Raw genomic sequence first — 14,228 nt, forward strand, 5'->3', positions numbered from 1 at the left:
AAAACAAAGTTATAGTTCTTTGACGTCGATAAGTTACTGTGCATGACCCCGTTAAACTATTTTAAAAAACGTAATAGCTTCGAGGTAAGGAACACAAATGTATCAAAAGTAAAAGCAAAAAGGATTAATTAAAATAAATTTAGATGAATTAAAACTTTGTCGAATAAGTCAACAACATGTTGAAGAGAGAATCGAAAATACTCCTCCATTCCATTGTTATAGTAGTTGAGACAGCTGGCCAGCCGGCCGACGAGTGGAACTTATCAATACTACACAAAACAGCAGCAAGGAAACTTGCTTTGGTTGCATCGGAATCAAACAAACCTTAAATCGAAAACGTTTACTCCCATGCCATTACTTCTCCTATTTCACTGCTTCCATTCGCATCTCTTAAACAAACAAACAAACAAACAAACAAACAAATGCATTCTCAAATGGGAGAGGTTGACACAGATCCAATCAAATCCGTTAAGGCATCCGTTTCTCATTTTGGTGAAACATGTATTCACAACAAAGCGCGGTTTAGTACCGAAGAAGATGTAAGTCTCTAACTCCGGTTTAACCAACTGGCTGAGCCTCGTTTATCTTGACAGGCTTAAATATAAGCTCGAGTTCGGCTCATAAAAACTAAAAAGCTCCTGACTCGTGAAGTCAACTTGTTTCTTTTGAATTTTTTTTAAAAATTTTGTACTATCAACGGCTATTGATGTATATAAAAACCAAAAATATTATTTTTATCTTCCAATTTTTGTAGAATTTATAAACTTTAAAACATATATTAAAATTTGGGTTATAATCCATATATATTTTAAATTATGGTTTTAACTTAAACGATCCAAATGTACGAGCCACGAGCAAGCTTACCCTGGCTCAGGCTAGCCTCGTACACAAATGAATCAATTTCGAGCAAACTTGCTTCGATCGAACAAGCCTCGAATCTCGAGCTTAATAAATGGCCTTAATTGAAACACACCTAAAATTGTGTGACCTGAACACAACGCGTTTATCTGAACGAGTCAAACAGGTTGTAAATATGTTATAATCATGTTGTAATAAACAAAGTGGTCAAGTTGTCTTTACAAAAGTTTTATTATAATTTTAAACGGGTTAACAGGTCAACCAAGTTAAACATGGCAACCCGTTACACCAAGTTTTGGAGCGGTTTTATTTTGGTCCTCATACGTATTGTAACTGCCTTTAAATTAATTAAATAGTAACCAAGTTTTATAACGTGTTACAATCAATCTTTTAACAGGAATGTGAGAATGACAAAGGTCTTGATGTTATACTACAAGACTTGGCCAACTGTAAGTTTCAACTTGAAGCCATGGATGCTGCCTACAGACAAGCCCTTCTCAACCAACACAACCACGAAACAACCGTGGACGGGCTCAAAACGCTATTAAACAACTCTGAATTCGAAAAAGACATATATATTAACGAATGCAAAGAGGCAAAAACCCATGTTTCAGAACTCGAATCCAATATCCAAGAAATGGCTGATGAGTTAACCAAGTTAAAGTCAATAGAAGCCGAGCTTCGTGTGCTTCAAAACCAACTTGTGGAAGCCATAAACGATAAACTCGAAGCCTTGAAACAAATGGAGGAAATGGAAACTCAAGTGAAGTACATTGAGTTGTTAGAGAGCGAGTTGACTCAGTTAAAACAGGAACTCAAACTCAAGGAGGAAAGTGAGTCGACTCAGTTAGAAACATTGAGAAGTGAGCTAGATGAGATTCGTGAGAAAGAGAATGAAGCACAAGTCGAAATAGCGTTATTGAAAGCCGAGATTCATAAAGAGAGGTCAAAAACGGCGGCTGCAGAGGCAGCCGAGTTAAAAGCAAAAGGTGAAAAATCGGCTGCTTATTTTGCTCTGCAACAAATGGCTATTGAAATCGACGAACTAAAAAAAGAAAACCAAAAATTAAAATTCGAACATGAAGAAGTCGAATTTCAAGATTCAATTTCCGAGATAACAATTTCATTAGAAGAATATGACATATTGGTGAAGAAAGCCGAAGAAGCTAAAGTTGAACCAGAAATGGAGTCCAAAACTAACGAAGAAATTGAAATTTTGAAAAAAGATTTGGAAAGTGCGATGGCACGAGTGAGTGAATTTAGGACACGGGCAGAACAGGCGGCTACACGGGCGGAAGTGGCAGAGCAATCAAAGGCCGCTCTCGAGGAGGAAATAAAGGGATGGAAAGAACAGAAGCAAAGGCGGAAGGCAGCATTAGCCGCCCTTCGGGCAGAATCAATGTCGAGATCGAGTCGTAGTTTAGAGTATGATGATAATACTAAAGCATACATGCCATTAGGCAAATTTCTAAAAATGAAGATATAGTTGAAACCTAAAGTATTTTAAAGGAGAATTATAAATATGTATTGTAAAATAAATAATGATTTTTAAATGTCACTTGTCATCACACTAAAATGTTTCTTACAAAAGTTTTTATCGTCTCTCTCATATTAATTGCATTCCTCTTTCTTATTAATTGTTTTATATTTAATTTTTTTTTTCTTTTTAATTTATCGATTTCTCATTTTAATAATTATTTTTTATTTAAATAATTTAATATCAATATAAATATATTATTTTGTTTATATAAATATATTGCCATAGTTATTAATATTAAGCTTTTAAAAGTAACCAATTTCATGTTGATTTAGAATAATTATTTTAACAATTAAAGTTTTAAATGTATTATATTAGTAAACAATATTAGTGTTTTACAAGAAATAATATTATTGGATGAAGGACAACCTTAATACAAAACTAAAAAATTTTTATAAATTTTAACTTATTAAATATATATAATTGTTTATTCAATTAAAAGTTTTTTTCTTTCAAACTCTTAAAAGGTAATTTAAACGAGCGGGTTTTTTTAATCGATTAAAGGATCAAACATGATTTAGGTCAAAACAGTTTATGATTAAAATGAGTTTCGGTCCATGGGTTGGTTTAAAAGAGTATTCATTTACAACTTCTTTTTCTTACTTGACTATTTAATCACTCATCATTTATGTTAAGTTCATTGTCTAAAAAATCCACAAAAAAAATGTTAACACTAGACAACATGGTTTAGATTTTCAGGTTAAGACAAATTCTTACATTAGGAATACAAATGTTAGACTTGTGCACACTATTAATCACATGATAAATATTTGTATATCCTTTAATTTTTGAAGATTTCAAAAATATAGGTTTCTTTAGTGAACGAGTAATACTTGCACCAAAAAACGAGTTTGTTCAAGAAACTAATAACCATTGGCTATCCATGTTTTCGAGAGATGAAAAATATTACCATTGTTTAGATGATATCTGTTAGAAATAAAATTATATGTTACAAGAAAGTATTATTTTCCTAATGTTTTATATAACTTAAAAATCTAAGGTTGTCAAGTCATTAGTTAGTCCCAAAAGCCAATGTTGAAGAGATATTAGCTAGAAAAGTGGCTTATGCAATGAAACTAAACTATATGAGAAAATACAATATGGTAATCGTGTTATAAAAGCTGAATTCATATCTGGAAGTAATATTGGAACTCACACATTTATTCTTACAAAAATCCTATACTTTTTAGATAAATTAATTAGTTCCAAATTTCAAACAAGGAAATTTTCACTTTATGTTTGTTTTGCAATGAAGATAAATAAAAGCTAATACAAATCATTATAGATGATTGGTTTGTTTTTGAGACAACTAGTTTTAACTCATGGCATGTTATGTGTTGTATTATTTAGAGTTAAAACGAGAAACAAAGTGAAACTACTAATTTTTGATATAGAGGATAAAGTTACAATTCATCATCGTACTCAGTATATCCCACCAATAGCAAAGCTATGGTAGGGTCTGAGGAGGGTAAGATGTAGGCAGCCTTACCTCTACCCCATAGGGATAGAGAGGCTGCTTCCGGTGAGACCCCCGGCTCGATAGTAGTTTTGCATCAAGCCTTGGACATAAGGCACATAGCACTCAATCATCGGGACACCGGCTGATCGGTGCATGTACCCTTATCTTTCAGCTATCAACGCCACTACATGATGCCTGATTAACCGTCCGTCACTTTTAACGTTATTTTCACGAGATTAGTAAAATAACGTCAAAATTAGTGCAATTTCACTTTTGCCCACCCGAGGGTTCACACATATATACATCATATGTGCGCACCGCAAGCAGGGCTAGAGGATAAAGTTACAATTAAAGTTACAAATAGCGTATACAAAGAAATATTTGGAGATTTATAACTTTTTAACAGCTTTTTATTTCCATGTTGTGTAATGTGTAATTTAGTCTATCATATTTTATATATTTGTATCAGTTCAACATATTTTTTATATTTCACATTGTGTTATTATTTAAGAAAAACATATTTATTTTAACCGGTGTTTCCCACTGGTACTTAACCTACTATCTAAATAAATAAATACCTACTATCTAAATAAATAAATACCAGATCTTTGTTTCTTATTTGTCTTTCTTTTTTTGCTTTATTTATAGACATGTTCGTATGACTGGAGTCCTCAATTTAGTAAATCATATGCAATTTCGACTTGGGATATGTTGTTTTCAATTTTCTTTTGATGTTATATATCATAAAACCACATAGGTATGTTGTTTGGTTTTTACCTACCTTTTGAGATAGTAAATTGTCCCAAAAACATATGTAGTAAAACTTGAAACGGTACACTCGGTTTCAAGCTATGAATAAGTTTATTCTAGTTATACTTTATCTGTGATGAAAAAAATACTAGTTTAATACAAAACATGTTAATAATCACTTATAACATATTCTATATAACATTCACAAACGTGTAATAATTTAGCATGTTATGATTGTGTCACTTAATTTTTATACTCTTTTTTGTTGGTACGCTCTCCTACCACTACACCTGCCACCATAGCCCCGTCGCTACCACCAAGTACATGTCTCTTGTACCGCCACACCACCGCAGCATAGTGTACAAGTATTGTTATGAGGTTGTTTCACTAACACACAAACCGCCACCATCAGAAGTTGCAACGAGATTTGGGCTTAATGTTAGTGGACGAAAGTAGGGCTGAAAATTTAAATACGATACACGAATGCACGACACGGACCTACACGACTTTAACATGTATCAGGTATAGCCTTAACATGTTTCGTGTATCAAACAAGAAGACACGAATCAACCTATTAATTTTTGTGTCTAAACAAATAAAATACCCGTTTACATGTTAAGGACAAATTAGTACCTGATTAGATTTTTTTATAAATAACTATGTATTATAATATAATATGTTATATACCCTAAATATTTAGCTCTAAATTTTTATACCAAACAATTGACCACGGTGCACATCATTCCAATCCAACATCAAGCAGATGACACACAAACCCCTTTCCGGTTCTCCATCTCAGGATCTCCGGTAGTTTGGTGGTTTACCTTAACATCTCAAGTAGGCACAACCTTTCGATTCTCGGGTATACCTCTCCACATATTCGATTCTCCGGCAGTCCGGCCTCCTCATAGTTGCAGCAGCGCCACCGGCCGCCGAACAACCAAGCCTTCTAAACAGGTTGTTAATTTTTTGTTTCTAAACAGCTTTTATCGTGTCTTATCGTGTATACATGTTATTAACATGTTCGTGTTCGGGGTTTGGGATACCCATACACGATAAGTTTTCGTGTCGTGTACAAGTGTGTTTCGTGTACAGTTATACACGATATGCCAGCCCTATAAGAGAGGAGAGCTCCACTATTAATCATGTTTGGGTGGAAGTAGTTTTAGGATGAGTAACCTCCTGGGAAGTTTTCACCGGGCAACCAAAAACAAATCCGTGAGTTCCTGGATGGGTCGGGGGCAAAGCAAACAATATTGGTGATACAAGAGGCTGGATGTTATAAACGGTATCAAAGCCACTCTTAAGTCGTTCGATATGGTGGGGCAAACCTCATCGGGGACGATGATTCTCTAATGGGGGGGTGATTGTGACGATAAAGAAATTTCAAAGAAGGTTAACATGGACCAATTGTACACCCTAAGAAATTCCCACATCGGTCGTGGACATGAAAGATCCTTGCCCCCGCCTCTAAAATCACTAACACGTTTTGGGTTTAATTCTAGTGGACGAGGGGAGAGCTCTACAATTAAGTGTGCTCGGATAAAAGTGGTACTACGACGGGTGACCTCCTGGGAAGTCTTCACTGGGGAAACAAAAAACAAATACGTGAGTTCCTATATGGGACATACATCGAGGTAAAGTGTGCAATATTTGTGATACAAGATGCGGCATGTTACATTGCACCATCGTGTTCTAGGGGTAGATCAATATCGGCAGGGTGATACAGTTACAAAGAAGAAACCGAAGATTTGTTGAGTGGTGGATGTGCTATGGTGGTAGCATGGGCGAATCTACATAACAAATGGCTGGTTTTCCGGAACCACCCGAGTTTCGAAATAATAGTGTATTGATATATAGAAAATATTAGATTAAACCACCTTATAAATTAGGAAGGAACCACCCTACTTACAATACAAGCGTTGGTCTAGCTGGTAATTTGTTGGTTTTAATAACCGAAGGTCACGGGTTCGATTCCATTTACCAGCGAATTCTTTGAACTCTTTTTTTTTTAATTCAGCCTTATATCAATTAGGGTTTTATAAAACACAAAGTTACACAGTGCCTGCCTCTCTCACTCTCCCCTATTTATACTCACGACTCATAACACACCACTACCCAACCACCGTCATTCGCCGATGGCTGATCATCGCCGCCGTTTTTTCTTTTTCGGTTGACAACACACCACCGTGGCACTGTTTGTCTGTTGCTCATTTCTCCTGCCTTGCTACTCTTCCTTGAATCCTCCCACTGTGATAGTAAGTTTAGATTCATTTGTTAAATGTTTAATTCTTCTTGATGTTGTTAATTGTTAAATTTTAGTTTTAATTTGTTAGTTTGTTAGTTTTAATTTGTTAGTTTACTAGTTTTTGTTAGTTTGTAATTTTATCCGTGCGAACCAACCGGGCATGATTGTCCTCTAACAAATTTTGGTGGTATGGTAAATTAAGACGCTTTAATGAGGAACGATACACTAGTGAATTTGGAAATTGGTTGGAATATAGTGTCAAAGAGGATAAAGTAAATTGCTTAAATTGTTACTGTGGGAATATGGGTCACTTTTTATATTAAAATTAATACAAATAATAACGATACTCTCGTTATTAACATGAGAAAAAAATAGTACAAATACCGTAATACAAAATAAAATTAAACAATAAAAAACATAACAAATATGTTAAATAATTCAACTCAAGAACTTCATTTGATAAAGTCTTCAACTTGTCAATCAGCAACATCTTATTGTAATATCCCTGACAAAAACTTAAAATAAAATTTTCAGTTTTTACCACAACAACGACAACTAGTAGTCTCTTTGGCTACAAAAATGAACAAAACAAAAGTTAACGGTTGAGGCTGAGGCATGTGTTCAACACGCTTCCCTTAAAACATATTTCGCTCATTTACATAAGACAACGTGTCTGTCTCCCAGGGTACAACAGCCGAAGCAGTTTGTACTACTAAAGATGTCCGCGCGCCCGAGGTTACATCAGGAAAATTTTAGTGTTAGAACTTGTGGAAAAGTTAAAAAGAATGAAAGGTAGAGGAATCGAATAGAGAAACTCATCTCTATAGGTTCTTAACATATGGGTATTCAAGACTTTCTACTTCACTAGGAACTCTTCATGTATGCATGCATTTTTTCTTGTATTTTCAAGCTAATACTTTTTCTAGCATTCTAAAAATGTGGCACATAGCCTACTATGTATAAGAGTTATGGATGGTGAAGAATCTCTCTTAATTAGAAATTTAATTAGAGACATAAAGTCTAATAATAACTAATCAGATTCATAAAGAGCTCTACTAAAGAGTTTTTCACCATATGAAGAATTTAATATTAATATAAATTCTAATAAATCAAACAAGTGACATAAAGAATTTAATATTAATAATTTAATAAATTTCCATTCACATTATCCAGTTTTCCAACAATCCCCCACATGAATGGAGATTGATCAAAATACTCAAAATATCCAATGTAACCTCGACAGTTGAGTATTACAGGATAGGTAGTTATTAGCTTTGAACATTCCTTTGTGAAGTACACTTAGTCTCCTAGCGGTTAGTAGACGTGGTGTCCTTAAACAAACCCCCATTTGTGTAGACGACAATAAACTTCACACAATACTCTCCCTAGCCAGGCACATCCCCTCATTTTCGTGTTCATTATGGTCCTGGAACACTAGTCTGGTTCTGTGAAGCTCTAGGAATTGCGCAACCCACAATTTCAATTAAAGCGACCACACTTCCCTTCACATAGGTGATTATCCATAAATCATTAAAAGCATTAAGGTTATAAATCATTAACCATACATTATGCTTAGCCTCACAGCATGTCACTATTATAATAGGAATGAACTATGAAGTAGTTAGACTCCCTTTTTTTTTAATTTAGGAGGATATAGATATTAGCTTATGTGTCAGCTAATACATAAGTTGACCACCCTTATATATATAATTAGGTTGTCCTATTGAACTTAGATCTTGGGATCTCCAGTCAACTAAGTTAGGTTTTCCTTTATACACCCTTTTTGACGGACTTTAGTCTCATTCCACAACTTGATCTGTACTAAGCCCTCAGGTTGTTGGATCCATAACATTATCTTTGACTTTGTCTAGTCACTATAAATAACTTGAGTAGTTGAGATCAGTTGTCATGATGTGTTCTTAACTTATAAGTTAATTTTGCCTATTGTCAACTTTCTAAGAATATAACCTCAGTGGCCACCTGAACCTGGTTATAATATTTTTCTTGTAAGATACACTTATCGTTAAGGCAAACACATCTCCATTATGCACTACGACCTTCTTGTCCTCCACTAAGTCGTGTGTTTGCAATGTTAGATTAGATTACAATAATCCTCATTGCTAAACCTTCCAAGTTCAAATTCAAGACACCTCCACATTTAAGTTCTATTGGATAACATAATGGGGTAACGAAATGTTCATCCTTTCTACACAGGTTTGATAAATCATATCAATTACTAGTTCTACACACTTTTAAATAGTAGTTTCTTAAATGACTTCCCTCCACATTTTTTGAATTTTGATATAGTTTGTTTAACTTTACTTATGAAGACAACTTGACACTCATGATTTGAACAAAACCACATATTTGTATCAGTGAGTTCATCAATGCTTATTAATAAAGTAACACTTGTCAAAAGTTTGTTATCGAACTTCACCAACTTAGAAGGATTCTAAATCGCCCTCTAAGGAAACCCTAGAAAGTTGAGGTCTTCTTAAGATCCCCATAAGTTATATTATTTCCTTATATTTAATGAAAACCCACTTCAAATTTTTCTATACAAAAATTCATTCATGTGTTGTGTATCTTTTGAATGTTTCACGTTAATTTGTCTTCGCAAAGTACCATAATTAACAAGTACTAGTCTAGCATGTTTTAGACTACAATACTTTAGCATGTGAACAGAAAATGCATCATTCTGACTCTTCACATCCACTAAATAATTACAATATCACTTTGAAACATTCACCTCTTAGCATAGACAAAGTTATGAGACTTGTTCACAATCGAAAAATGTTTCTTTTGGAAAATCTCGCAAGTTAGTATGTAACGCATAAATAACTTCTCATTCATTTAAGGAAAATAACTCTTTTGTCTTTGATCTTCAAGACTTCATCATTGACTTATATAAACATTAAACACAAGTTTTAATCAAAATCATTTTGATGAATACATTTATTACCAACAAGATGAACGCTACTCGTCTACAATCACTATTATGTTGAGATAAAGTCAACTAGATTGACACTCAAACTTTTGGAATTCATGCTAGCATAAAGGATTTATACATTTCATTTTGTCTCTTGAAACTATTTACTGAGATACTCTCTCAAAATGAAAGACAAACTTTCACATAGTTCAAAAATGGATGGGAGTAGAAACATCTATCTATTCATCACTATTGTAAGCATATTATAATAAATCTCTTTAAGATTTACTTAAATTCAATTACAATAATAACATAATAGATCTCTTATGATTCACAGTTGGTGAATTTTCAAAAATGAATATCCAATGATATAAATATCTCATTAACGATATTACGTTACAATTCACATTTAGTGAATCTCCAAGGAGTTAAATACACCATCAACATATATTAATTCACATTTACTTATTTCCAAGGAGGTAAATATCGCATTCTTGTGTATTTCATCTTAATACATTCACCACATTATTCCATGACCCTCTCATGATATGGTTATACATTTGATGTGTCGTCTTAGACTTTAGTCAATGCAACAACTCACTAGTTGTTTCTTAAGTAAAATTCTTTTTGCACTGTCCATTTACAATTATCCTTTTTTTTAGAAAAATCTTATAAAATGATTTTACACGTCACAAAAAATATTGTTGTATTTGGTTGTAAAACAGTATGTGTTACCCTAAGATATTGAACACAAAATAATAATACACCTGAAACTACAACATAAAGTGTAAAACACTTTTTAATAATAAATATTCAAATGGATAGATAGACGACATCTAGACATCAAATCTCAAAGTGTTATACTATCTTCAACACTTTCATCTTCCGATCGAAATCATTTCAATGATATCATTTTAAGCCATGTATTAAGGTGCTAACTCAAATAGAACTCCATGCACACATATCCTCGTATCCTCATTCTAATTTTGAAACTATACTCTTGAACAAATATGTTCAAAAGAACATCAAAGTAACGAAGCTTGAACAATCAATTTTTTTGTTTACACAACACGAAGTTGTTTTCCACCTTAGAGTATCATTGAGAACGTTATCCGAGTTTAACATATACTAGTTTTAGCAAAAGTATCGTACCATTTTGAATTATCTAAAATATGGAAAACTTTGTTTAAAATCATTCTAAAACATTTCTTTAGTTTATGTGAGAGGAATATAAATAGACACGAAAGTCTATTTATATTCACTAAAATGCACCCAATGGACGTCTGCGTGCACTATTTTCTAACACACTTGTTAGGAATAAACGATTGCATAAACTGTTATAAAACACACTCATTACGAAATAATTGATTACAAAAACCATTATAAGGCTTATTAGTATATATAAAATAAACTTCTAACACTTGTTTTAAGAAACGAGACGTTTAGACAAATGTTTTAAACCATACAATTTATAACTTGTAAGAATTTCTAAAACACATGTTAGGAAATAAAGTATATACAAAATGTATTGATTAAAAATACATCCGGTCTAACATGCCCGTTCTAGAATTTAATGTTCATAAAGAACATATGTTTACACCAATAAACCCGGTCTAGCACACAAGTTAGAAAAATTTGATTGAAAAACCGTCTTAAATTGAATGATTGAAACCTAAACCATTCATCTTGTATCATGGTATAGGATTTAAGATTTTACCACATCTATGTAAATCCATACACAAAATTTTGTGCTACATACATATTTTCAAAAACAAATACACATGATTGTTGCAACCATCACAAAATAATTTTAATATTTTCCGTGAACCCAATATCCTTAGTAAATAGATTTAAGATTGCCTTAACAATCTCACGGAAATCTGTTTTAAGATTGTAGGTATATGGGTCACTTTTTATTTTAAAATTAATACAAATAATAACGATACTCTCGTTATTAACATGAGAAAATAAGTAGTGCAAATACCGTAATACAAAATAAAAATAAATAATAAAAACATAATAAATATGTTAAATTATTCAACTCAAGAACTTCATATGATAAAGTCTTCAACTTGTTAATCAGCAACATCTTCTTGTAATCTCCCTCACAAAAACTTAAAATAAAATTTTTAGTTTTACCACAACAACGACAACTAGTAGTCTCTTTGGTTGCAAGAATGAACAAAACAAAAGTTGGCGACTGAGGCTGAGACACTTGTTCAACACGCTTCCCTTAAAACAGATTTCGCGCATCTACATAAGACAACGCGTCTGTTTCCCAGGGTACAACAGCCGAAGCAGTTTGTACTGCTAGAGATGTCCACACGCCCGAGGTTACATCAGGTAAATTTTAGTGTTAGAACTTGTGAAAAAATTAAATAGAATGAAAGGTAGAGGAGTCAAATAGAGAAACTCATCTCTATAGGTTCTCAACATATGAGTCTTCAAGACTTTCTACTTCACCAGGAACTCTTCATCTATGCATGCATTTTTTCTTGTATTTTCAAGCTAATACTTTTTCTAGCATTCTAAAATGTGGCACATAGCCTACTATGTATAAGAGTTATGGATGGTGAAGAATCTCTCATAATTAGAAATTTAATTAGAGACATAAAGTCTAATAAAAACTAATCGAATTCATAAAGAGCTCTACTAAAGAGTTTTTCATCATATGAAGAATTTAATATTAATATAAATTCTAATAAATCAAACAAGTGACATAAAGAATTTCATATTAATAATCCATTCACATTATCCAGTTTTCCAACAGTTACTTGTTTAAGGAATGTGGATAAAATGATGTTTTTCTAATTGAAGGATTGCGACGTTGGAATAGATGTCGGGAGAAATTTAGCAAAAATGTTGGTAAATGCAATAGTTTTCACAACAAAGCATGTACAAAGGGGGAAGACTTGCTTAACCAAGCTCATTCTATGCATGTGGCCATTAATAAAGGATCTGATACACATAAAAAAACAATACAGAATCCGATTACATGCTTCGGCTAGACTAACTAAAACATTGTTGAATGGTTCGTTAACTTTTCGTGGTCATTATGAGTCTGAAGTCTCTTTATGGAGGAAATTTTATCGAGGTCTTAAAAGTCTTTAAAGAGCTAAATGAAGAAATTTGTAATGTTATATTAGGTCATGCTCACGAGAATAACTAAATGACGTCTCCATCAATCCAAAAATAACTTTGTTATTGCTTTGCAGAAGAAGTATTAAAGAAGATATGTGAAGAACTTGAAGATGATATCTTTTCCATATTAGTTGATGAATCGAGAGACATTTCTAATAAAGAACAAATGGCCGTGATTTTAAGATTTGTTGATAAATTAGGATTTGTTCATGTTGATAAGTCGAGGGATGTTATCTCGTCATGTTGGGATAGTGACTAGGTGCTCTCACTAGAGGCTCGGACCCTCTTATCCACTCAACCTTAGCCAGTGACGAAGCTTGGACATACACGTCGAGGGGGGCGGATTTAATATGTATAAAAAACTCATAGACTAGATGGGGGTGGGCTCAAAATTTCGGTCAGAAATGAGTGAACTTATACCATGTATAAAAATTTTCGGCTGAAAAAGGATAAATTTATACTGCCGAGTGAAAAAAAGGGGGCCGGGCTTAAAATTTCGATTGGAAACGGGTAATTTTACACTATGTATAAAAATTTTCGGGGAAAAAAGTGGACAAATTTACACTACCGAGCAAAATATCGAGGGGGGCCGGGCTCAAAATTTTGGTCAAAAACAGATAAATTTACACTATTTTTAAAAATTTCAGCCGAAAAAGGATAACTTTACCCTACCGAGCGAAAAAACGGAGGGGGCCGGGGCCACCCCTGGCCCTATTAAAGCTACGCCCCTGACCTTAGCGTCGTGAAAACAAACATGGAAACTTCGAGACATGCCTTCACATTACCGGACACGAAAAACTCATTTTAACAAAGTTATTGTTTCTAGTGAGTGGTTTGTAAAGGCTAGAGACACAACTTGTATGTCAATTATTTGGAGAATCAAAAGCGATTCATAAATTTGATGGTTACCTACAAGTATGTAGGTTACACCACCAATGGTAAAATGAGAAATGGTAAGCCCAATTATCATGCCAATTTTGTTGGCATTGGCCCAAGAAAGCACGGATTAAGCAATGCATTAAACGAATTGTTATATGATTCGTTGAATTTTTTTAAAACAAGTTCGAGTACAAACTTGAATGCAATGAAAAAGTCCATGCTAAATGGTAACAGGATGTTTGTGAATAATGATAGCCATATACGCATTTTATTTATAAGTTGGGAGAATTGCGTTGCTCATATTCACAAACTGCTCACAAGAAGATGTATCGCTTGCATTCGGCCTTAGCGTGGTGAAGACAGATTTAGCAACTTACAGATACTCCTCGAAATACAAGATGTATCACTCGCATCCAGAAACTACTCA

The 14,228-nt window shown here is 33.4% G+C and overlaps 1 protein-coding gene across 1 annotated transcript; it reads left to right on the plus strand.

Annotated features, from left to right (window-relative positions):
• Positions 1-429: 429 nt before the first annotated feature.
• Positions 430-2,364, plus strand: LOC143557377 (uncharacterized). The gene is made up of 2 exons (XM_077046470.1): positions 430-539; positions 1,256-2,364. Exons 1-2 carry the CDS (start codon positions 435-437, stop codon positions 2,342-2,344), a joined length of 1,194 nt encoding a protein of 397 aa, XP_076902585.1. The 5' UTR covers positions 430-434; the 3' UTR covers positions 2,345-2,364.
• Positions 2,365-14,228: the final 11,864 nt, after the last annotated feature.

Source organism: Bidens hawaiensis, unplaced genomic scaffold (assembly GCF_021521415.1).
Source record: "Bidens hawaiensis isolate Kalapana, Puna unplaced genomic scaffold, B.hawaiensis_p1.1 tig00001087_1, whole genome shotgun sequence".
Taxonomy (NCBI): domain Eukaryota; kingdom Viridiplantae; phylum Streptophyta; class Magnoliopsida; order Asterales; family Asteraceae; genus Bidens; species Bidens hawaiensis.